The following is a 24,602-nucleotide window of genomic DNA, read 5'->3' as shown; positions in this document are numbered from 1 at the left end:
ATGTGATTTTTATTCTTCATTTTGCTAATGTGGTGTATCACGCTGATTGATTTGTGGGTGTTGAACCATCCCTGCATCCCTGGAATAAACTCCACTTGATCATGTGTATGATCTTTATTTTTTTATTGATGTTTTAATAGTTTATAACTGTGAAATTTTGGGTTGTACATTTTTGTTTTTCCATCATCATATATATGTCTCCCTTCACCCCTTGTGCCCACCCCCTACCCCCATTGCTCCTGGTAACCACAATACAATTTTCTCTGTCCATGTGTTCGTTTTTATTTCACATACGAGTGAGATCATACAGTGTTTGTCTTTCTCTTTCTGGCTTATTTCGCTTAACATAATACCCTCCAAGTCCATCCATGTTGTTGCAAATGGGATGATTTTGTCTTTTTTTATGGCTGAGTAGTATTCCATTATATATATATACAACATCTTCTTGATCCAGTCATCAGTGGAGGGACATTTAGGTTGCTTCCACTTCTCGGCTATAGTGAATAATGCTGCAATGAACATAGGGGTGCATAAGCGTCTTTGGATTGTTGATTTCAGGTTCATTGGATAGATTCCCAGTAGTGGGATAGCTGGATCATAGGGCATCTCTATTTTTAATTCTTTGGGGAATCTCCATACCGTTTTCCATAGAGGCTGCACCAGTTTGCATTCCCACCAGCTGTGTATGAGGGTTCCTGTTTCTCCACATCCTCTCCAACATTTGTTGTTTTTTGTCTTGGTGATTATAGCTATTCTAATGGGCATGAGGTGATAGCTTAGTGTTGTTTTGATTTGCATTTCCCTGATTATTAGTGATGTTGAACATCTTTTCATGTGCCTGTTGGCTATCTGTATATCTTCTTTGGAGGAGTGTCTGTTCATTTCCTCTGCCCATTTTTTGATTGGGTTGTTTGTTTTTTTGTTGTTCAGTTGTGTGAGTTCTTTATATATTATGGAGATTAACCCCTTGTCAGATATATGTTTTGCAAATATTTTCTCCCTGCTGGTGTGTTGTCTGTTCATCTTGATTCTGGTTTCGTTTGTCTTGTAGAAGCTCTTTAATCTGATAAAGTCCCACTTGCTTATTTTTTCTTTAGTTTCCCTAGTCTGGGTAGGCATGTCATCTGAAAAGATTCCTTTATGACCAATGTCAAATAGTGTGTTGCCTATATTTTCTTCTATGAGTTTTATAGTTTTATCTCTCACTTTCAGGTCTTTGATCCATTTTGAGTTAATTTTTGTGAATGGCGATAGCAAATGGTCCACTTTCATTCTTTTGCGTGTGGCTGTCCAGTTTTCCCAACACCGTTTATTGAAGAGACTTTCCTTTCTCCGTTGTATGTTCTTAGCTCCTTAGTCGAAAATTAGCTGTCCGTATATGTGAGGTTTTATTTCTGGGCTTTCAATTCTGTTGCTTTGATCTGTGTGTCTGTTTTTGTACCAGTACCATGCTGTTTTGATTACTGTTGCTTTGTAGTATGTTTTGAAGTCAGGGATTGTGATGCCTCCTGCTTTGTTCTTTTTTCTTAGGATTGCTTTAGCTATTCAGGGTCTTTTGTTGCCCCATATGAATTTTAGTATTCTTTGTTCTATTTCCGTGAAGAATGTCATTGGGATTCTGATTGGGATTGCATTGAATCTGTAGATTGCTTTAGGTAATATAGACATTTTAACTATGTTTATTCTTCCAATCCATGTGTATGGGATGTCTTTCCATTTCTTTATGTCATCATCAATTTCTTTCAATAATGTCTTGAAGTTTTCATTGTATAGGTCTTTCACCTCCTTGTTGAGATTTATTCTTAGATATTTTATTCTTTTTGATGCAATTGTAAATGGTATTATCTTTTTGAGCTCTCTTTCTGTTAGTTCGTTATTAGCATACGGATATGCAACAGATTTTTGTAGATCGATTTTGTACCCTGCGACTTTGCTGTAGTTGTTTATTATTTCTGATAGTTTTCTATATATAAAATCATGTCATCTGCAAATAGTGAGAGTTTCATTTCTTCGTTGCCTGTTTGGATTCCTTTTATTCCTTTTTCTTGCCTAATTGCTCTGGCCAAAACCTCCAGTACTATATTGAATAGGAGTGGTGAGAGTGGGCAGTCCTGCCTCGTTCCTGTTCTCAGAGGAATGGCTTTCAGTCTTTCCCTGTTGAGTATGATGTTGGCTGTGGGTTTGTCATAAACAGCCTTTATTATGTTGAGGTACTTTCCTTCTATACACATTTTGTTGAGAGTTTTTATCATAAATGGATGCTGTATCTTGTCAAATGCTTTCTCAGTGTCTATTGAGATGACCATGTGGTTTTTATTCTTTGTTTTGTTGATGTGGTGTATCACGCTGATTGATTTGCGGATGTTGAACCATCCCTGCGTCCCTGGTATAAATCCCACTTGATCATGGTGTATGATCTTTTTAATGTATTGCTGTATACGGTTTGCCAATATTTTGTTGAGGATTTTTGCATCTATGTTCATCAGCGATATTGGCCTGTAATTTTCCTTCTTTTTATTGTCTTTGCCTGGCTTTGGTATCAGGGTGATGTTGGCCTTGTAGAATGATTTAGGAAGTGTTCCATATTCCTCTGTTTTTTGGAATAGTTTGAGAAGGATGGGTATTAAATCTTCTTTGAATGTTTGGTAAAATTCACTGGAGAAGCCATCTGGTCCTGGACTTTTATTTTTTGGGAGGTTTTTGATTACTGTTTCAATCTCTTTACTTGTGATTGGTCTATTCAGATTCTCCATTTCTTCTTGGTTCAGTTTTGGAAGGTTGTATGAGTCTCAGAATTTATCCATTTCTTCTAGATTGTCCAATTTGTTGGCATATAATTTCTCATAGTATTCTCTTATAATCCTCTGTATTTCCATGGTATCCGTTGTAATTTCTCCTCTTTCATTTCTAATTTTATTTACTTGAGTCTTTTCTCTTTTTTTCTTAGTAAGTCTGGCTAAGGGTTTGTCAATTTTGTTTATCTTCTCGAAGAACCAACTCTTTGTTTCATTAATCCTTTCTACTGTTTTTTTGGTCTCAATTTCATTTATTTCTGTTCCGATTTTTATTATTTCTCTCCTTCTGCTGACTTTGGGTTTTGTTTGTTCTTCTTTTTCTAGTTCTGTTAGGTGTAATTTAAGGTTGCTTATTTGGGCTTTTTCTTGTTTGTTAAGGTCAGCTTGTATCGCTATGAGTTTCCCTCTCAGGACCGCTTTTGCTGCATCCCCTATGATTTGGTATGGCATATTTTCATTTTTGTTTGTTTCCAGATAGTTTTTGATTTCTCCTTTAATTTCATCAATGATCGATTGGTTGTTCAGTAGCATGTTGTTTAATCTCCACAATTTTGTCACTTTTCCAGTTGTTTTTTCGTGGTTGATTTCCAGTTTCATAGCATTATGGTCTGAAAATATACTTGTTATGATTTCAATCTTCTTAAATTTATTGAGGCTTGCTTTGTTTCCCAACATATGGTCTATCCTTGAGAATGTTCCATGCGCACTTGAGAAGAATGTGTAGTCAGATGTTTTTGGATGGAGTGCTCTGTATATGTCTACTAGGTCCATCTCGTCCAGTTTTTCATTTAAGTCCACTATTTCTTTATTGACTTTTTGTCTGGATGATCTATCCATTGATGTAAGTGGGGTATTAAGATCTCCTACTATTATTGTGTTGTTGTTAATGTCTCCTTTTAGGTTTGTTAATAGTTTCTTTATGTACTTTGGTGCTCCTCTCTTGGGTGCATATATATTTATAAGTGATAAGTCTTCTTGGTGGAGTGTCCCTTTTATCATTATATATTTCCCTTCTTTGTCTCTCTTAACCTGTTTTATCTTGAAGTCTACTTTGTCTGATATGAGTATGGCAACCCCTGCTTTCTTTCGTTTGCCATTATCTTGGAGTATTGTCTTCCATCCTTTCACTCTGAGCCTGTGCTTGTCTTTAGAGCTGAGCTGTGTTTCCTGGAGGCAGCATATTCTTGGGTCTTACTTTTTAATCCATCCTGCCACTCTGTATCTTTTGATTGGAGAGTTCAATGCATTTACATTTAGGGTAATTATTGATATATGAGGGCTTAATGTTGCTGTTTTGTCACTTATTTTCCGATTCTTTTGCATTTCCTTTGTTTCTTGTCCCATTTGTTTCAGACTGCCAATTCAGTTTGGTTGTTCTGTCTTATGACTTTTCTAGTTTTCTCTTTGTATATCATATGTGATTTTGTTTTGATTATTTGTTTAGTGGTTACCTTGAGGTTTGCATAAAAACTCTTGTGTATGAGATAGTCCATTATCTGATGGCCTCCTATTTCCTTATACTAAGTCAATTCAATCACTTTCCTCTTCCCCTTCTAAGTCGTTCTTGTTATACCTCATTCTATCTTTTGCTGCGGGTGTGTGTTTACAGTGATGAGGTTATATTTATTTTTGGTGAATTCCTTCCTTTGATCTTTGATTTTGGTATTTAAGTGGTTGCTAACCTATTCTGGTAAAGATCTACTATTTTTCTGGTTTTGTCTACCTATTTTTCTCCTTGCTCCATGCTTTGTATTCCCTTTCTTTTCTTTTTTTCAGTCCTGAGGGCCTTCTTGAGTATTTCTTGTAGTGGGGGTCTCGTGGCTGTGAACTCCCTTAACTTTTGTTTATCTGGGAACGTTACTATTTCTCCATCATATTTGAAGGAAATTTTTGCTGGATAGAGTATTCTTGGCTGAAAGTTTTTGTCTTCCAATATTTTGAATATATCATTCCAGTGTCTCCTAGCCTGTAAAATTTCTGTTGAGAGATCCGCTGAGAGCCTGATGGGAGTTCCTTTGTACGTTATTTTTTGTTTTTGTCTAGCTGCCCTTAATATTGTTTCTTTGTCATTGACTTTGGCCAGCCTTACCACTGCATGTCGTGGAGTGGGCCTTTGCCTGTTGACGTATTTAGGTGACCTATTGGCTTTGCTCACTGGTATTTCCTGCTCCTTCCCCAGATTTGGGAAGTTCTCAGCTATTATTTCCTTCAATAGGCTCTCTGTTCCTCTTTCTCTCTCTTCTCCCTCAGGAATACCTATAATTCTTATGTCACATTTCCTAATAGAGTCAGATATTTCTCGGAGACTTTCTTCATTTCTTTTTTGTCTTAGTTCTTTCTCCTCTTCCATCTGGAGCATATCTGTATTCCTATTCTGTATAATGCTAATTCTTTCCTCCATATTGTCAGCTCTGTTCTTTAAAGATTCCAGATTCTCCTTTATCTCCTCCATTGTGTTCTTCATCTCCATCAGTACTGATTGGTTTTTCTTTATGATTTCAGTCTCTTTTGTGAAGAAACTCCTAATCGCATTGAATTGTTTGTGCTATCTCGTATTTCGTTGAGTTTTTTTATGGTAGCTATTTTGAAATCTCTGTCATTTAGGTTATGGATTTCTGTGTCTTCAGGGTTGGTTTCTGGGTGCTTGTCATTTTCCTTCTTTTCTGGTGATTTCATGTACCTTTGCATTGTGGTTCCTGTATTGGCTTTATTTTTCCTCATCCTGGAAATATCTGGTTGCAATTTCAACCACTGCCACTGTGTGGGGGTTAAGGGCTGTGTAATCTGAGCCCCCTGCGCTCTGCCCCGGCTGTTCGTTGTGATTTGCCGGCCGCTTGGTCTGGTCTGGTCAGCTGAGCTGCAATGTCTGGCCTCTCCCCACTTCCTCCGGGGGCCCAGCACGTTCCTCTCTCAGATATGCGGCAGTGTGGATTTTTCTGATCTTGCTTTTCACTGTCTAGGAATCCCTTGTTGGTCTGTGACTGTTCCTTTTGTTGTATCTTATCAGGGGAAGAGTTTATGGGAAAGCTCACTCCACCATGACACTCACGTCACTCCTGTGTATGATCTTTTTAATGTCTTGTTGTATTTGATTTGCTAGTATTTTGTTGAGGATTTTTGCATCTATTTTCATCAGTGATATTGGCCTGTAATTTTCTTTATTTGTGTTATCCTTGTCTGGTGTTGGTATCAAGGTAATGTTGGCCTTGTAGAATCAGTTAGGAAGCTTTCCCTCCTCTTCAATTTTTTGGAATAGTTTGAGAAGGATAAATATTAAGTCTTCTTCGAATGTTTTGTAGAATTCACCAGGGAAGCCATCTGGTCCTGGACTTTTGTTTTTTGGGAGGTTTTTCATTACTGTTTGGATCTCCTTACTGGTGATTGGTCTATTCAAATTCACTATTTCTTCTTGTTTCAGTTTTGGAAGGTTGTATGATTCTAAGAATTTAACCATTTCTTCTAGATTATCCAGTTTGTTGGCATATAGCTTTTTGTAGTATTCTGTTATAATCCTTTGTATTTCTGAGGTGTCTGTTGTAATTTCTCCTCTTTTGTTTCTGATTTTATTTATTTCATCCTTCTGTCTTTTTTTTTGGTGAGTCTAGCTAGAGGTTTGTCAATTTTGTTTATCTTTTCAAAGAACCGGCTCTTAGTTTCATTGATTTTTTTTCTATTGTTTTTTTAGTCTCTATTTCATTTATTTCCTCTCTGATTTTTATTGTTTCCTTCCTTCTGCTGATTTTGGGCTTTATTTCTTCTTTTTATAGTTCCTTTAGGTACACTGTTAGATTATTTGAGATTTTTCTTGTTTCTTGAGGTAGGCCTATATTGTTCTAAACTTCCCTCTTAATACTGCTTTTGCTGTATCCCATAAATTTTGGCATGTCATATTTTCATTTTCATTTGTCTACAGGTATTTTTTGATTTCTACTTTGATTTCTTTGTTGACTGATTGGTTGTTCAGGAGCATGTTGTTTAATCTTCACATATTTGTGAATGTTCTAGTTTTTTTCTTGTTATTGATTTATAGTTTCATACCTTTGTGTTTGGAAAGGATGCTTGATATCAGTTTTCTTAAGTTTATTAAGACTTGTTTTGTGGCCTAATATATGATCTGTCCTGGAGAATGTTCCATGTATGTTTGCAAAGAATGTGTGTTTTGCTGCTTTTGGATGGAATGTTCTGTAAATGTCTGTTAAGTCCATCTGGTCTAATGTGTTAAGTTCAATGTTTCCATGTTGGTTTTCTGTCTGAATGATCTATCCATTGATGAAAGTGAGATTTTGAAGTCCCCTATCGTTATTGTATTGCTGTCTATTTCTCCCTTTAGATCTGTTAATGTTTGCTTTATATATTTAGGTGCTTCTATAGTGGATGCATAAATATTTACAACTGTCATATCCTCTTGTTGAATTGACCCCTTTATCATTACATAATGACCTTTTAAAATCTGTTATTACAGTCTTTGTCTTGAAGTCTTTTTTGCCTCATGTAAGTATAGCTAACCCAGCTTTCTTTTGGTTTCCGTTTGCCTGGAATATCTTTTCCCATCCCATCACTTGCAGTCTGTGTGCATCCTTAAAGTTCAAGTGGGTTTCTTGTAGGCAGCATATAGTTGTGTCTTGTTTTGTAATCCATTTGTCATTCTATGTCTTTTGATTGGAGAATTTAGTTCATTCACATTTAATTATGGATAGATATAGACTTACTGCCATTTTTTAAATTGTTTTCTGGCGTTTTTTAATTCCTTTGTTTCGTTTTCACTTGTTCTCTTTCTTTGTGATTTGATGATTTTCTGTAGTGGTGTGCTTTGATTCCTTTCTATTTATCTTTTGTGTATCTACTATAGGTTTTTGCTTTATGTTTACCTAGAGGCTTTCATAAAACATATTTATAACAGTCTATTTTAAGTTGATAACCACTTAAGTTCCAATGCATTCTAAAGCTCTACATTTTTACTCTCCCCCTACATTTTATGTTTTTGATGTCACAACTTACATCTTTTTATTCTGTCTGTCCATTAACAAGTTATAATTATTTTCACTACTTTTTTAACCTTCATACTAAATTTATAGGTGTCAGCCCAGCATGATTACAGCATTAGATTATTGTGAATTTAACTATATATTTATCTTCATCAGTGAGATTTATACTTTCATATGTTTTCCTGTTACCTTTTTGTTTTGGCGTACGGAAGTCCATTCAGCATTTCTTGGGAGGCCAGTCTAGTGGTGCTGAGCTCCTTCACCTTTTGCTTGTCTGGAAAACTGTTTCTCTCTCCTTCAGTTCTGAAGGACAACTTTGTTGGGTTTATTCTTGGTTGGCTGTTTTTATTTCTTTCAGCACTTGGAATATATTGTGCCACTATCTTCTGGCCTGCTAAATTTCTTCTGAAAAATCTGCTGATAGTCTTATGGGGGTTTCCTTGAACACAGCAAGTTGTTTTTCTCTAGCTGCTTTTTAGATTGTCTCCTTGTCTTTAACTTTTTACAATTTAATTTAATGTGTCTTGGTGTGGGTTTCCTGAATTCATCTAATTTGGAACTTGATGGGCTTCCTGGATGTGGATGTCTGTTTTCTTCCCCATAGGGAAGTTTTCAGCAAGTATTTCTTCAAATAGTTTTCTGCCTCTTTCTCTCTCTCTTCTCCTTCTGGGACCCCTATAATTTAAATATGGTTCTGCTTGATGTTGTTTCATTAGTCTCATAATATATCGTCACTCTTTTTCGTTCTTTTTGTTTCTCTGATTGGATGAATTCTGCTGCCCTGTCTTTGAGTTCACTGATCATTTCTTCTGCTTCATCTAGTCTACTGTTTACTTCCTTTATTGAATTTTTCAGTTATTGTATTCTTCAGCTCTGTGATTTCTGCTTGTACTTTCTTATATTTTCTGTCTCTTTGTTGAAATTTTCACTTTGTTCCTATCTTGTTCTCCTGATTTTCTTAAGCATCTTTATGATCATTATTTTGAACTCTTTATCAGGTAAACCACTTATTTCTGTTTCATTGTCCTTTTTCTGAGGTTTTATTTTGTTCGTTTGGTTGGAATGTGTTCTTCTGCTTCATTTTCCTTCATTCTTGGATTGGTTTCCTTGCATTAGATAGAACAGCCACCTCTCCTGGTCTGTAAGGAGTGATCTTGTGTAGGAGATGAATCTTAAATTGTTCAAGCCCGTAGATACGTGTTAAGTTAGAAGCCTGCCCCTCAGGCCCACAGCTTTTAAGATAAACAGGCCTCTTTCACAGAAAGACTGTGCATGTTTTAGTCTGTTGCCTCTATGCTGGGTCTTGGAGGGTTAGCCACAGTGAGTTCATGTGAGCCTTTTAAGAACTATCTCTTAGTTTGCTATAGCCTTGTGGGTCTCATGGATGCAAACCATGTTGGCTTTCAAAGCTAACTGTTTTGGGGGCCTATCTTCTTGGTGATAATCCTAAGATTGGGGTGCCAGATGTGGGGTCCACACCCTTTGTTCCTTAGGGAAAAGCTGGGACTTGTGAGCTCCCTTCTGGTTGTGTTCTGTCTTGCTGGAGGTGATGTTTATGGCAAGATTGTGTCGCAGCCTCTCCTACTTTTTTCAATGTAGGCTTTTTCTCATTTGCGTGATGTTTAGGAGTTGCTCAGCTAGTTTCTGGATTTCTTTCAGAGGGAATTATTCCATATGTAGCTGTAGATTTGGTGTGTCCATGGGAGGAAGTAAGTTCAGGAGCCTCCTACATCGTCATTTTGAACTGGAACCATTCCTGATACATTATTATTAACTAAAGTCCATAGTTTACTTTAGGGTTCACTCTTTGTGTAGTATATTCTGTATGTTTTAACAAACATGTCATGACATATATCCACCATTATCGTGTAATACAGAATAATTTCATTGTTGTAAAAGTCTCTTGTTTTACTGATCTTTTTAATGTCTCCATAGTTTGCCTTTTCCATAATATCATATACTTGGAATCATATAGCCTTTTCAGATTGGCTTCTTTCACTTAGCAGAATGCTTTTACATTCATTCCTGTCTTTTTGTGGCTTGATAGCTCATTTCTTTAAAAAAAGAATTTTTTTATAAGATTATTTAGTAGAACAGCTTTAGGTTTACAACAAAATTGAGCAGAAAGTACTGACAGTTCCCATATGTCCCCTGCCCCCACACATGCGCAGCCTCTCCCACTATCATTTGTTTTTATTGCTGAATATTATTCCATTATGTGATGTACCACAGTTTGATTATCCATCACCTATTTAAAGACATGTTGGTTTCTTCCAAGTTTTGGCAATTATGAATAAAGCTGCAGTAAACAGTTGTATACAGGTTTTTGTGTGGACATATGTTTCCAACTTGTTTGGGTAAACACCAAGGAGTACAAGTTGCTGTAATGTATGTTAAGAATTTGTTTAGTTTTGTCAGGAATTGCCAAACTGTCTTCCAAGATGGTTGTACCATTTTGCATTCCCACCAGCAAGTAATGAGATTTCCTGTTGTTCCACATCCTGGCCAACATTCGGTGTTGTCAGTGTTTCTGGGTTTTAGCCATTGGTATCTCTTTGTTGTTTTAACTTACAATTCCCTGATGGCATATTTTTTTTGACCTTCTTTTTCAAATGCATATTTGTCATCTGTATATCTTCTTTAGTGAGGTATGTGTCCAGATCTTTGGCTCAATTTCTGATTGGATTATTTGTTTTCTTATTTTTGAGTTTTGAGAGTTTCTTGTTTATTTTGGATACCAGTCCTTTGTCTGATATGTCTTTTGCAAAGATTTTTTTCTAGTCTGTGTCTTATTGTTTTATTATTTTAACAGTGTGTTTCACAGAGCATAAGTTTTTAATTTTAATGAAGCCCAAATTGTCAATTTTTTCGTTCATGGGTTGTGCTTTAGGTGTTACATCTAAGAAGTAATCGCATAACCCAAGGACACCTAGATTTTCTCCTGTGTTATCTTTCAGGAGTTTTATACTTTTGTGTTTTACATCTAGATCTATGATCCATTTTGAGTTACTTTTTTAAAAGGTGTAAAATTAGTGTCTCTATTTATTTCTTTATATGTGGATGTCCAGTTGTTTCAGCACCATTTATTGAAAAGACAAACCTTTCTCCATTGAATTGCCATTGTTCCCTTGTCAGAAATCAGTTGATTACATTGTGTGGATCTGTTTATCAGCTATGTATTCTGTTCTGTTGATCTATTTTTCTGTTCTTTTGTTAATACACTGTCTTAGTTACTGTAAGGTAAGTTTTGAAGTTGTGAGTGTCAGTCCTTCGAGTTTGTTTTTCTTCAATATTGTATTGGTTATTCCGGGTCTTTAGCCTTTCTATTTAAAATTTAGAATCAGTTTCTTGATGTTCACAAAATAACTTGCTGGGATATTGATTGGAATTTTGTTGACTCTATAGATCAAGTTGGGAAGAACTGACATCTTGACAATATTGAGTCTTCCATGTACATGGAATATCTCTCTATTTATTTAGATCTTTGATATTTTTCATGGGAGTTTTGTAGTTTTCCTCATAGAGTTTATACATATTTTGTTAGATTTGTACATAAGTATTTAATTTTTTTAGTCCTAATGTCAATGGTATTGTGTTTTTAATTTCAAATTACAATTGTTCATTACTTTCATATAAGAAAGCAATTGACTTTCATATATTCATCTTGTTTCCTGTGCCATTGCTGTAATTGCTTATTAATTCGAAGAGTTTTTTTTTTTTTAATTGATTCTTTGGGCTGTTCTACATAGACAATTATGTCATCTCAAATAAAAGTTTTATTTTTTCCTTCCCAGTCTGTATGTCTTTTATTTCCTTTTCGTGTCTTATTGCATTATTTAGCACTTCCAGTATGAGATTGAATAGGAGTGGTGAGAGGGAATATTCTTGCTTTGTTCTTTTTTTTTTGGTGAGGAAGATTGGCCCTAAGCTAACATCTGTTGCCAATCTTCCTCTTTTTGCTTGAGGAATATTGTTCCTGAGATATCTGTGACAATCTTCTTCTATTTGGTATGTGGGACGCCATCACAGCATGGCTTGATGAGTGGTATGTAGGTCCGTGCCTGGGATCTCAATCCGCGAACCCTGGGCCACCAGAGTGGAGTGCACGAACTTAACCACTATGCCATTGGGTCATCCCCTCTGGCTTTGTTCTTGATCTTAGCATGAAAGCATCTGGTTTCTAACCATTAAGTATGATGTTAGCTGTAGGTTTGTTGTAGATGTTTTTTATGACATTGAGAACATTCCCCTCTATTCCTAGTTTGCTGGGAGTTTTTTAAAAAAAATCATAAATGGCTTTTGGATTTTGTCAAATGTTTTTTCTGCATCCATTGATAAGATCATTTGATTTTTTCTTCTTTAGCTTGTTGACATTAATAGATTTTCTAATGTTTAACCAGCATTGCATACTTGAAATAAATCTCACTTGTTCATGATGTATAATTCTTTTTATACATTGTTGGATTTGATTCTGTTGAGAATTTTTGCATCTATGTTCATAAGAGATACAATATAGTTTTCCTTTCTTGTATTTTTCTGGTTTTGGTATTAAGGTAATGCTGGCCTCATAGAATGAGTTTGAAAGTGTTCCTTTGCTTCTGTTTTCTGGAAGAGATTGTAGAGAATTTGTACAATTGCTTCCTTAAATGTTGGTAGAATTTACCAGGGAACCAGTCTGGGCCCAGTGCTTTCTATTTTGGAAGGTATTAAATATTGATTCAGTTTCTTTAATAGATGTGGGCCTATTTGGATTATGTATTTCTCCTGTGTAAGTTTTGATAGATTGTGTCTTTTAACGTATTGGTCCATTTCATCTCAGTTATCAAATTTCTGAGCACAGAGTTGTTCATAACGTTTCTTTATTCTTTTTATATAATATCCATGGGATCAGTAGTGATTACCTCTCTTTCATTTCTGATATTAGTAATTAGTGTCTAATATTTTTTTCTTAGTTAACTTGGGTAGGGGCTTATCAATTTTATTGATCTTTTCAAAGAACCAACTTTTGGTTTTGTTGATTTTCTCTATTGAGTTTCTGTTTTCAATTTCATTGATTTCTGCTTTATTTTTCTTTCTTTTCTTCTGCTTACTTTGGAATTAATTTGCTCCTCTTTTTCTGTTTTCCAAAGCTGGAAGTTTCGATTATTGATTTTAGAATTGTCTCCTTTTTTAATACATGCATTTAATGTTATAAATTTCTCTCTAAGCGTGTGAGCTTGAGAAGAATGTGTATTCTTCTGTCTTTAGATGAATTATTCTATAAATGTTATTTAGATCCAGTTGCTTGATGGTGGTGTTCAGTTCAGCTATGTCCTTATTAATTTTCTGCCTGCTGGATCTGTCTGTTTCTGATAGAGGGGTATTGAAGTCTTCAACTATGATTTTGGATTCATCTCTTTGTCCTTTTATTTCTGTCAGTTTTTGCCTTATGTATTTTGGTGCTCTCTTGTTAGGTACATATGCATTAAGGATTCTTATGTCTTTTTAGAGAATTGACCCTTTTATCATTATGTAATATTCCTCTTTATCCCTGTATCCCAAAAATTTGATAATTTTTCTTCCTCTGAAGTCTGCTTAGTCTGAAATTAATATAGCTCCTTTAGCTTTCTTTTGATCTGTGTTAGAATGTTATATCTTTCTTCATCCCTTTATTTTTAATCTATTTGTCTTTATATTTAAAGTGAGTTTATTGTATACATTGTATAGTTGGGTCTTTTTCTTTTATTATAGATTGATTTTTGAATATTGAAGCACCTTTCTGTCCTGGAATAAACCCTAATTCGTCATGTTGTATTATTTTCATATTGCTGGTTTTGATCTGCTAATTTTTTGTCTATGCTTATCAGGGATATTGGTCTTTAGTTTTCTGTTCGCATACTATTGTTCTATGGATTTGGTGTCAGTGTAATGCTTGCCTTATAGAATGATTTGGAAATTTTTCCCTTCTCTTCTAGTTAATGGAATAGATTGTATAGAATTCATTTTATATCTTTCTTACATGTTTGTTTGAATTGCTAGGAAAACTGTCCGGGCCTACAGGGGCTGGAGGTTAGTGGGAGGGAGGGTGGCAGCTGTGTTTATAAAGGGGTAGCAGAAAGGATCTATGTGACACAACTGTTCTGTATTTTGACCTTGGTTTTGGTCACAGAGATGTGCACATATAATAAAATTGCATAGAACTGAATACACACACAAATGTATGCGTGTAAAACAGGTGAAATCTTGATAAGGTCATGGATTGAATCAATGTCAATTTTCTGGTTATGATATTGTTCTGTAGTTATGCAAGGTGTTAGCGTTGGGGAAAACTGGTTGAAGAGTACATAGGATTCCCCAGACATTCACCCTAGTTCATCCAGTTATTCAGCAGTTATTGGTTAGCAAATAATTTCAGCTTTTGTTTTCTGATGAGTGTTTTCAATGTTGGTGTTACATGTTGCTTACTTTTGAAATTAGATGAAGAGTCAATAGAGTTGAAATCCTGATATAACAGTTAAATCCTGACCAGTAATCTCAATTCGTCGGAAAGTGATCGTGCATCTTTATTACAATAAGCTCTGATAGGGATAAGTGGTTGTGAGCAAAGCCAATATTTTTTTCAGAACAAACCTTTGGCTCCTTTTTAGTATCTAAGGAAGCACTCAGTTGAGACTGTGAACCTCACACCACTTAGAATGTATTCAGAATTGATTTTGTCCAAGAAAAATCTCAGTCAAGTTCCTATGGAACAGTTGATTTTAATTATCATAGTATTTTATTTTGGTGTCCTTGCCAGAATGAGAGCTTCAAAATTAGGTAACTAAATGATTTGATCCTGTCTATAAACAAAACAACGTCTTTTATTCTTCTAAAAGCCTTTTTCATATTTCAATTAAAATTATTCATACTATTTCAACCTTCCTGTTTATGATCAGATAGCTTTCAGAATATGTGAATAAATTCCCATTTATAATCAAATTATGGGAGAATTCTTTGTTATCTGATTTTTTATTTTTCAGAGATAGCATATAATAGGTTCATAGACTAAATGAAAAACAAATTGTATCTGTGAAAAATACAAATTATTACCCAGCCTGCAGTTCTTTTTTTTTAAGATTTTATTTATTTATTTTTTCCCCCCCAAAGCCCCAGTAGATAGTTGTGTGTCATAGCTGCACATCCTTCTAGTTGCTGTACGTGGGACGCGGCCTCAGCATGGCCGGAGAAGCAGCGCGTCGGTGCGAGCCCGGGATCCGAACCCGGGTCGCCAGCAGTGGAGCGCGCTCACTTAACCACCAAGCCACGGGGCCGGCCCCAGCCTGCAGTTCTAATCAATTTTTTATGAGAAAATATATAAATACTTCAGTGTGACATTAAATATAAGAAACAATTGATCAAAATCTAAGTTAATTTTTGTTTTCCTTTGATAACATCTCCAGATATACTCCAGGTTACCCTTGGATAGGGTAGGATTGGAAAGGGCATTAAAACATCTTACTGTTATTTGGAATTAATAAAATTTTAATTAATTCCCCTCCTCTCCTATTGTTATCTTCAGTTTGTCTCAGTGTTTCATTTTTGTAATATTTTAAACTTCTTATTCTTTTTCTCTCCTCTTTAGTGGGAATAATGTTTCTTTTCTGTGCAGAATATGAGGCTCAAAGACTAGTACTTTCATCATTTTGCAAATATAGGCAAAACTGTATTACAATGTGGGGGGGGGCTACAAAAAACTCAATAACATAAAATGTGAAGGTTGCATTTACTGTGAGATTAGTGCAACAGTTACGGGAACTAGTTGGCCAATAGTTTTGAGAGTTCAGCTCGTGAGCCAAATCATTCCCAGTCCTGGTTGCAGTTTGATGTAAACCAATAATATAATTTATTGTGAGAAGCGTTATCAGTAATAGAGATATATAAAATGTATAATATTATCACAGAAGAGACACTTATATACTCTTGTAGGGGTGAGAAGGCCTCATAGGTGGTACTAGATTGGGGCTTAATGGACAGGGAGAACTGGGCAAGGCAAAAGCACATTCTAGTAAGATCAAACATGTACAGAGAGATATTGAAGGATGAAACTGCATGGCACTCTCAGGGAACTGCAAATAGGTTAGTATTGTCAGAATACACAATTCACGGGAGGCAGAAGTAAGAAATGAGAACTCAATTCTTTTTTTTTTCCTCCTTTAGATAGTAGGGAACATTTAGGAATTTAAGTAAGAGAATGACATCAGATTTGCATTTTTAAAAGATTTAACTTTCATGATGGAGGGATGCTGGATTGGAGGGAGAAGAGAACATTGGTAGGGAATTCCATTAGGAGAACATTACAAGAGTCCAGGTCAGAAATAAGAAGAGGCAGAACTAAGACAGTGATAGTGAAAATAGAGAAAAGATGTATTTTTAATCTACATAGTTATATTGATACATTTACATTTTGTCATGAAATGGGAGTGACAAATGTGTTTAGGTTGATATCTTGATAGGAAAGATTTCTGAGAATTTGTATAATTTAGAATTACAGCGTTGGGAGAAGCATAGGCTTTATGACAGACTTGGGTTCATTGATCAAGTTTATTCTCTGAGCTTCACTTCCCTCTTATAAAGTGATGTGTTTTATGCTATGCAGGGCTGTGGTGATAATGAGATAACATAATGCCTGGAGAATTAAAAAGATAATGTTTATTGAGGGCTGTCATGTTCAAGACAGTGTTTTGTTTTGTTTTTAATTACTTAAAAAAAGTTTTTTTTAATCTTTTAAAAGTTTATTTTAAATTAGGGTAAAATACACATAACATGAAATTATTGTCTTAACCATTTTAAGGGTACAGTTCACTGGCATTTAGTACATTGATATTGTTGTGTACTACACTACCATTGATCTCTAGAACTCTTTACATGTTGCAAAACTGAAACACTGTACCCATTAAACAGTACCTCTCTGCTTCCCCTCATACAGCCCCTAGCAACCACCATTCTGCTTTCTCTCTCTGAATTTGACAACTCTAGATACTTCCCATAACTTGAATCATACAGCATTTGTCTTTTTTGTTACCAACTTATTTCACTTAGCATAATGTCATTGTGTTGGGAAAAACCCAATCTTCCTCCCGTGTTTCTCCTCTACCCTCACTACCCTACTATCATATTTACAACATTTCTGACAACAGATGTGTGTGTGTTTTCTCCCACCAAGCGATCCTCTGCAACACCAGCTGGGTGTCTTACAGTTTAACTCAATTGGGACACCATCTGCCTGGAGATAGTGTCAGATCCCACAGGTTAGGGGCTCAGTCCCACAAGACTGCTCCCACCCCACTTCTGATGCCAATCACAAGTCCAGGTCGTCACCTGTGCTTCTGACCTACTGGCTTTAAATCTGAGGTTCCCGTAACCCCTTTCTCAGGTTCGACTAATTTATGCTTGAGGGTCCCATGACCCCTACCTCAGGTTCAATTAATTTATGCTAGAGTAGCTCACAGAACTCAAGAAAACACATTGACCAGTTTATTAGAGGATATGATAAAGGATACATTTGAAGAACCAGGTGAAGAGATGCCTGGGGTGAGGTCTGGCAGGGTCCCGAGTGCAGGAGCTGCTGTTCCTGTGGAATTGGGGTATGTCACCCTCCTCGTACCTGGATGTGTTCACCAATCTGAAAGCTCTCCAAACCCCATACTCTTGGGATTTTTATGGAGGCTTCCTCATGTAGGCATGATCGATTATTAACTCTATTTCCAGCCCCTCTCCCCTCTCTAGTGAATTGGGGGCAGGGCTGAAAATTCCAGGCTTTGAATCTTGGCTTAATCATTCTGGTGACCAGCCCTCATCCAGCACCCCACCCAGAGTCATCTGATTAGTACAAAAGACACTCCTGTCACCCAGGAAATTACAAGTGTTTCAGGATCCCTGTGTCAGGAATCGGGGTCAAAGACCAACTATAACAAAACATATTCCTGTAACCCAGGAAATTACAAGTGTTTTAGGAGCTCTTTGCCAGGAACTGGGGGCAGAGACCAATATATGTATTTTCTGTTATCTCACAGTTGTCAAGGTTCATCCATGTTTTAGCATGTGTCAGAATTTCCTTCCTTTTTAAGGCTGAATAATATTCCGTTATAGGTATATACCACATTTTGTTTATCCATTTATCCATTGATGGGACACTTGAGTTGCTTCTACCTTTTAGCTGTTGTAAACAATGCTGCTGTGAACATGGGTGTACAAATATCTCTTTGAGGAAGACAGTGTTTTAAACTTACTGTGTATATAGTCATCATGCATCCTTGTGAGATAGCTACTATTGTTGTGTTTTCAGATAAGGAAACTAATGCATAGAGAAGATAATTTATTTGCCTAGATTCACATGGTATATTAAATAAGTTAATTGTAACTTTTTTTCTAGTCAGATTAAATCTAAATCCTGTTAATAAGATGTCTGACTCTTTCCTCAAGTTTTCCATGCAGCAGTTCATAGGGAACCGGTTCTAATCCCTTTCAGTTGTTAAAAATGCAATTACTTTAGAATCACAGACACTATTTAACTTTGCATGTAATAATTTTTATTATTTCCTTCAAACATATTCAGAATTTCTTTTTCCTTTGGTGAGGGAGATTGGCCAGGAGCTAACATCTGTTGCCAGTCTTCCTCTTTTTTTGTGTGTGTGCGAGGAAGATTAGCCCTGAGCTAACATCCAATGCCAATCCTCCTCTTTTTGCTGCGGAAGATTGGCCCTGGGCTAACATCCGTGCCCATCTTCCTCTACTTTATATGGGATGCCACCACAGAGTGGCCTGACAAGTGGTGCGTTGGTGCGCGCCTGGGATCCGAACCTGCAAACCCCGGGCCGCTGCAGTGGAGTGTGCGCACTTAACCGCTGAGCCACCGGGCTGGCTCTTATCTTCCTCTTTCTTTTGCTGAGGAAGATTGGCCCTGAGCTAACACCTGTGCCCATCCTCCTCTATTTTATACATAGGACGCCGCCACAGCATGGCGGTACCTAGGTCTGTGACTGGGATCCAAACCTGTGAATCCAGGGCCACATAAGCAGAGTGCGCCGACTTAACCACTATGCCACCGTGCTGGCCCCAGAATTTTTAATAGTTATGTAAGCTTTGGAATCTCAAAATGTTGATTTCCTGTCTAAAGTTGCCCTGACACTTTTAAATGTCTTCCTTCTATTTTTTGGTGGACTTATACTTCTGCAGTAGCAAAAGAGCCAGGTATTTTGTAGATTGCACTTTTCTTTTTCTCCGTGAACTACTATGAATTTGGCTGTTTGTCTTGAATTTCTAAATAAAAAGAAAATTTAAGTGCCTCTTAATTATTGTATTACTATGTTTATTATTAAAATTCCATTTTTTTTTCTAGTGGAAAAGAAGCCTGAGAAATAAGGTCTTGTCTCTAGACCATCAAAGTAAAAAAGGTGTCTGTGGCCGTCCTGTTACTTCTAAGACATCACCAGAAAGGTAAGATACATGTGTATGTGTGACATAGGATGAGCTTATACTATATAGAAATAGTGTGACCATGGGTGATTCATTTAATCTCTTTGGGTCTCAATTACCACAGCTTTAAAATACAGGAATTGAATTCAGTGACCTCTAAGGCTCCTTCTAAGCTCTAACTGTCTGTGCTTCTAAGTCATCCTAATTCCTTGTTTTTGTGCATTCAGAACATTTTGATAGGCTTTAGCTGATAAAGCAAGAGTTAGATATATATAGACTGATTAAAATGCTTGATTTATCATTTGTGCTCTCCAGTGAAATCTTTGGTCCTATACAACTGTGGTCCTGTAGTCATAGTATTAGTGAATTGTGGATATACTGGAATTAAATATCTGGGAGATTCAAATTGCAATTATTGTCAGAAGGAATTTGGAACATTTCAGGGTTGGACATCAGTAAAGGATTAAGAAGTTGTTATTTTACAAAAGGGTATTGAATTTTCTTTTTTAGAATAGTGAATGAATAAAAAAAATGACAGCAAAGTAAAAATTATGATTATTAGGAGATCATATACAATAGAAGACTAATTGGAGTTCTTGAATTTATGTCAGAGCACTCTATAAGCTACTTGGTCTTATTCTCCCCTTTCAGATAAATTGTCTGTAGGAAATAAACATATCGGTGACTCCATATCCCTACCAATACTTATTTTCCTTCCCTCCTTCCTTCCCTCCCTTCTTTCCTTCTGTAGATGTCTTAGTGGGTGTGAAATGGTATCTCATTGTGGTTTTGGTTTGCATTTCCCAATGACATTGAGTGTCTTTTCATGTGCTTACTGGTCATTTGTACATCTGCTTTGGAGAAATGTCTATTTAGGTCTTTTGCCCATTTTTTTTTTTTTTTTTTTTTTTGCTGAGGAAGATTTGCCCTAAGCTAACATCTGTTGCCAATCTTCCTCTTTTTTTGCTTGAGGAAGATTAGCCTTGAGCTAACATCTGTGCCAGTGTTCCTCTATTTTGTATGTGGGTCACTGCCACAGCATGGCTTGATGAGTGGTGTAGGTCTGCACTGGGGAACCAAACCTGGGCCACCGAGGCGGAGCTCGCTGAACTTCACCACTAGGCCATGGGGCCGGCCCCTCCTTTGCCCATTTTTAAATTGTGTTGTTTATCTTTTTGTTGAGTTGTAGGAGTTCTTTATATATTCTGGATACAAGTCCTTATCAGATATGTGATTTGCAAATATTTTCTCCCATTCAGCTTTTCACTTTCTTGGTGGTATCCTTTGAAGCACAAAAGTTTTTTCATTTTGATGAAGTCCCATTTATCTATTTTTATTTTGTTGCTGTGCTTTTGTTGTCATATCTAAGAAACTGTTACCTAATCTGAAGTCATGATGATTTACTCCTGTGTTTTCTTCTAAGAGGTTTATAGTTCTAGCTCTTAGATTAAGGTCTTTTATTCATTTTGAGTTAATTTTTGGGTATGGTATGAGATAGGCATCCAAATTTATATTTTTGTTTGTGAATATGCAATTGTCCCAGCATCATTTATTGAAAAGATACCAATTTTCTTGGTACCTTTGTCAAAAATCAGTTGACTATAAATATAAGGGTTTATTTTGGGATTCGGAATTCTAGTTCATTGCTCTATATGTCTGTCCTTATGCCAGTACCACTGTGTCTGGATTACTGCAACTTTGTACTAAGTTTTGAAATTGGGAAGTGTGAGTCTTCCAACTTTGTTGTATTTTTCAAGATTATTTTGGTCATTCTGGATTCCTTGCATTTTCAGTTCAATTTTAGAATGGAGTTGTCAATTTTAATGAAAAAGCCAACAAGGATTTTGATAGAGGATGTATTGAATCCGTAGACCAATTTGGGGAGTATTGCCATCTGAACAATATTGTCTTCCAATTCATGAATGTGAAATATCTTTTCATTTATTTAGGTCCTCTTCAATATCTTTCAACAGTGTTGTGTAGTTTTTGGTGTGGTTTGGACTTTTTTTGTTAAGTTTATTTCCAAATATTTTCTTTTTTCTTGATGTGGAATTTTTAAAAAATTTTATCTTCAGACTGTTCATTGCTGGTATATAGGAATTCTATTGATTTATGTATGTTGACTTTATATATTGTAATCTTGTTTAAGTCTTATTAGTTCTACAAGTTTTTAGTAGATTTTGTGGAATTTAGTATATACAAAATCATGTCATCTGCAAATAAAGACAGTTTTACTTCTTCCTTTCCAACTAGATGCCTTTGCTTTTTTCCCTTGCCTAATTATCCTGGCTAGAACATCTAGTACAGTGTGGAATAGAGGTGGTGAGAGTGGAGATCTTTGTTTTGTTCCCACTCTCAGAGGGAAAGCATTCAGTATTTCACCATAAAGTATGATGTTAGCTATAGGTTTTTCGTAGATGCTCTCCCGTGGTTTGAATGTTTGTGGCCTCACAAAATTCATATGTTGAAATCCTAATGCTCAGTGTTACGGTATTTGGAGTGGGGCCCCTGGGGGGGTGCTTAAGTCATGAGAGTGGAGCCCTCATGAATAAGATTAGTGCTCTGATAAAAAAGAGACCCTGCTGAGCTTGCTAGTCCTTTCCACCATGTGAGGACACAGTGAGAAGTCGGCAGTCTGCAACCCAGAAGAGGGCCTTCACCAGAGCCTGACCATGCTGGCTGGCACCCTGATCTTGGACTTCACAGTCTCCAGAACTGTGAGAAATAAATGTTTGTTGTTTATAAGCTGCCCAGTCTGTGGTATTTTGTTATAATAGCCTGAACAGACTAAAATATGCCCTTTTTCATGTTGAGGAAGTTCTCTTGCTAATTTGTTGGAGGATTTTTATCATGAATGTGTGTTGGAGTTTGTCAAATGCCTTTTCTGCATTTATATCATGTAATTTGTATTCTTTATTAATATAATATATTACATAAATTGATTTTTAGATCTTAAACCAACTTTGCCTTTCTGGGATAAATTCCACTTCATCCTGATTTATGATCCCATTTATATGTTGCTGGGTGCAGTTTGCTAGGATTTTATTGAAGATGTTTATGTTTGTATTCAGAAGGGTAATTTGTCTGTCGTTTTCTTATGTTGTCTTTGTCTGGCTTTGGAATCAGGCTAATACTGGCCTTGTAGAATGAGTTGGAAATATTCTCTTTTCCTTTGTTTTCTGGAAGAGTTTTTGGAGGATTGGTATTAATTCTTCTTTAAGTGTTTGATAAAATTCACCAGTGAAGCCATCTGGTCATCAGCCTAGTGTGTGTGTGTGAAGTTTTCAAATGACAAATTCAAATTTTTGCTTTTTATAGCTCTATTCAGATTTTCTATTTTTTTATGAGTCACTTTTGGTAGCTTGTGTCTTTCTAGGAATTTGTGCATTTTATGTAAGTTATCTAATTGGTTGGCATACATTTGTTCATAGTATTCTCTTATAATCTTTTTAATTTCTGTGATATTAGTGATGACCCCTCTTTCATTCCTGACTTTTATAATTTGAGTCTCCTCTCTCTCTCTTTTTTTTTTTGTTTAATCTACCTAAAGATTTGTTAATTTTGTTGACCTTTTCAAAGAACCAACTTTTGGTTTCATCAATTTTCTCTATTGGTTTTCTATATTCTATTTTATTTGTTTCCACTATAATCTTATTTTTTTGTTCTTGTTTTGGACATAGTTTGTGCTTATTTTTCTAATTTCTGAAAGTGTGTGTTTAGGTTATTGATTTGAGCTCTGTCTTTTCTTTTTTTTTTTGTTTCAGATTTTCTTTTGCTCTTTTTTTTTTTTTTTTTTTTTTTTTTTTGTGAGAAAGATCAGCCCTGAGCTAACATCCGTGCTAATGCTCCTCTTTTTGCTGAGGAAGACCGGCTCTGAGCTAGCATCTATTGCCAATCCTCCTGCTTTTTTTCCCCCAAAGCCCCAGTAGATAGTTGTATGTCATAGTTGCACATCCTTCTAGTTGCTGTATGTGGGACGTGGCCTCAGCATGGCTAGAAAAGCGGTGCGTCGGTGCGCGTCCGGGATCCGAAGCCGGGCTGCCAGTAGCGGAGCATGCGCACTTAACCGCTAAGCCACGGGGCTGGCCCTGTCTTCTTTTCTAATATAGGCATTTACTATTTTAAATTTCTTCTAAGCACTACATTAGCTGCATCTCATAAATTGTGGCATGTTGTGATTTTCTTTCCTTTAATCGCAAAAGTATTTTCAAGTTTCTGGTATGATTTCTTTGACCCATTTGTTATAAAAATGTGTATTGTTTAATTTCTACATATTTTTAAATTCAAAGATTTCCTTCTGTTAATTTTTTTATTGACATATAGTTGACATATAACATTATATTAATTTCAGGTTCACAACATAATGATTCGATATTTGTATATTTTGTGAAATGATCACCACAATAAGTCTAGTTAATATCCATCACCACACATAGTAACAAATTGTTTTTTCTTGTGATGAGAACTTTTAAGATTAACTCCCTTAGCAACTTTCAAATGTACAGTACAGTATTATTAACTATAGTCTTCATGCTGTACATTACATCCCCATGACTCATTTATCTTGTTAATTTTTAATTGAATTTCATTGTGGTCTGAGAACGCTTTATATGATTTTACTTCTTGTAAATTTATTGAGGTTTATTTTATGGCCTAGTGTATGGTCTTTCTTGGAGAATGTTCTTTGGGTTTGAGAAGAGTGTGTATTCTGTTCCTATTTGGTGGTGTATTCTATAGACGTCTGTTAGATTGAGTTGGTCGATAGTGTTATTCAGGCCTTCTGTATCCTTGAGGATTTTCTGTCTAGTTGTTCTATCCATTATCAAGACTAGGGTTTTGAAGTATTGAACTATTATTGTTGAATTGTTAATTTCTCCCTTCTGTTTTGTCAGTTTTTGCTTAATGTGTTTTGTGGTCCTGTTTTTATGTATATATATATTTATAATTGGTATATGTTCCTGATGAACTAACCCTTTTATTATTGAAATCTCCCTTATTGTCTCTACAAACTTTTAATTTTTTTGCCTTTAAGTCTATTTTGTCTGTTATTGATATAGCCACTCCACCTGTCTTAAGGTTGCTGTTTGCATGGTATACCTTTTTCCATCCTTTTACTTTGAATCTATTTATTTCTTTGAATCCAAACTGTGTCTCTTGGAGGTATTAAGTGTTTTCTACCAAGGGTATATACTAAGGGTTTTCTACATATAAGATGATACCATATGTTAACAGAGATAATTTTACTTCTTCCTTTTCAATTTGGGTGTCTTCTTTTTTTCTTTTTCTTGTCTAATTGTCTAGAACTTCCAGTGCTATGTTGAATAGAAATGGTGAAAGCGGGCATCCTTTTCTTGTTCCTGATCTAAGAGGAAAAGGTTTCAGTCTTTCA

General features: G+C 35.8%; 1 protein-coding gene across 6 annotated transcripts in view; it reads left to right on the top strand.

Moving 5' to 3' along the window:
- SENP7 (SUMO specific peptidase 7) overlaps positions 1–24,602 on the top strand; it is a 137,096-nt gene that overhangs the window by 17,796 nt on the left and 94,698 nt on the right. For all 6 annotated transcript variants that reach the window (XM_014794980.2, XM_014794979.2, XM_014794978.2 and 3 more), the window contains exon 4: positions 19,137–19,234. In XM_014794980.2, coding sequence (XP_014650466.1) covers positions 19,137–19,234 — 98 coding nt within the window. The remainder of the gene's footprint in view (positions 1–19,136; positions 19,235–24,602) is intronic.

Source organism: Ceratotherium simum, chromosome 15 (assembly GCF_057802395.1).
Source record: "Ceratotherium simum simum isolate JZ-2026a chromosome 15, ASM5780239v1, whole genome shotgun sequence".
Lineage (NCBI taxonomy): Eukaryota > Metazoa > Chordata > Mammalia > Perissodactyla > Rhinocerotidae > Ceratotherium > Ceratotherium simum.
This window is presented reverse-complemented; position numbering and strand designations above follow the sequence as displayed.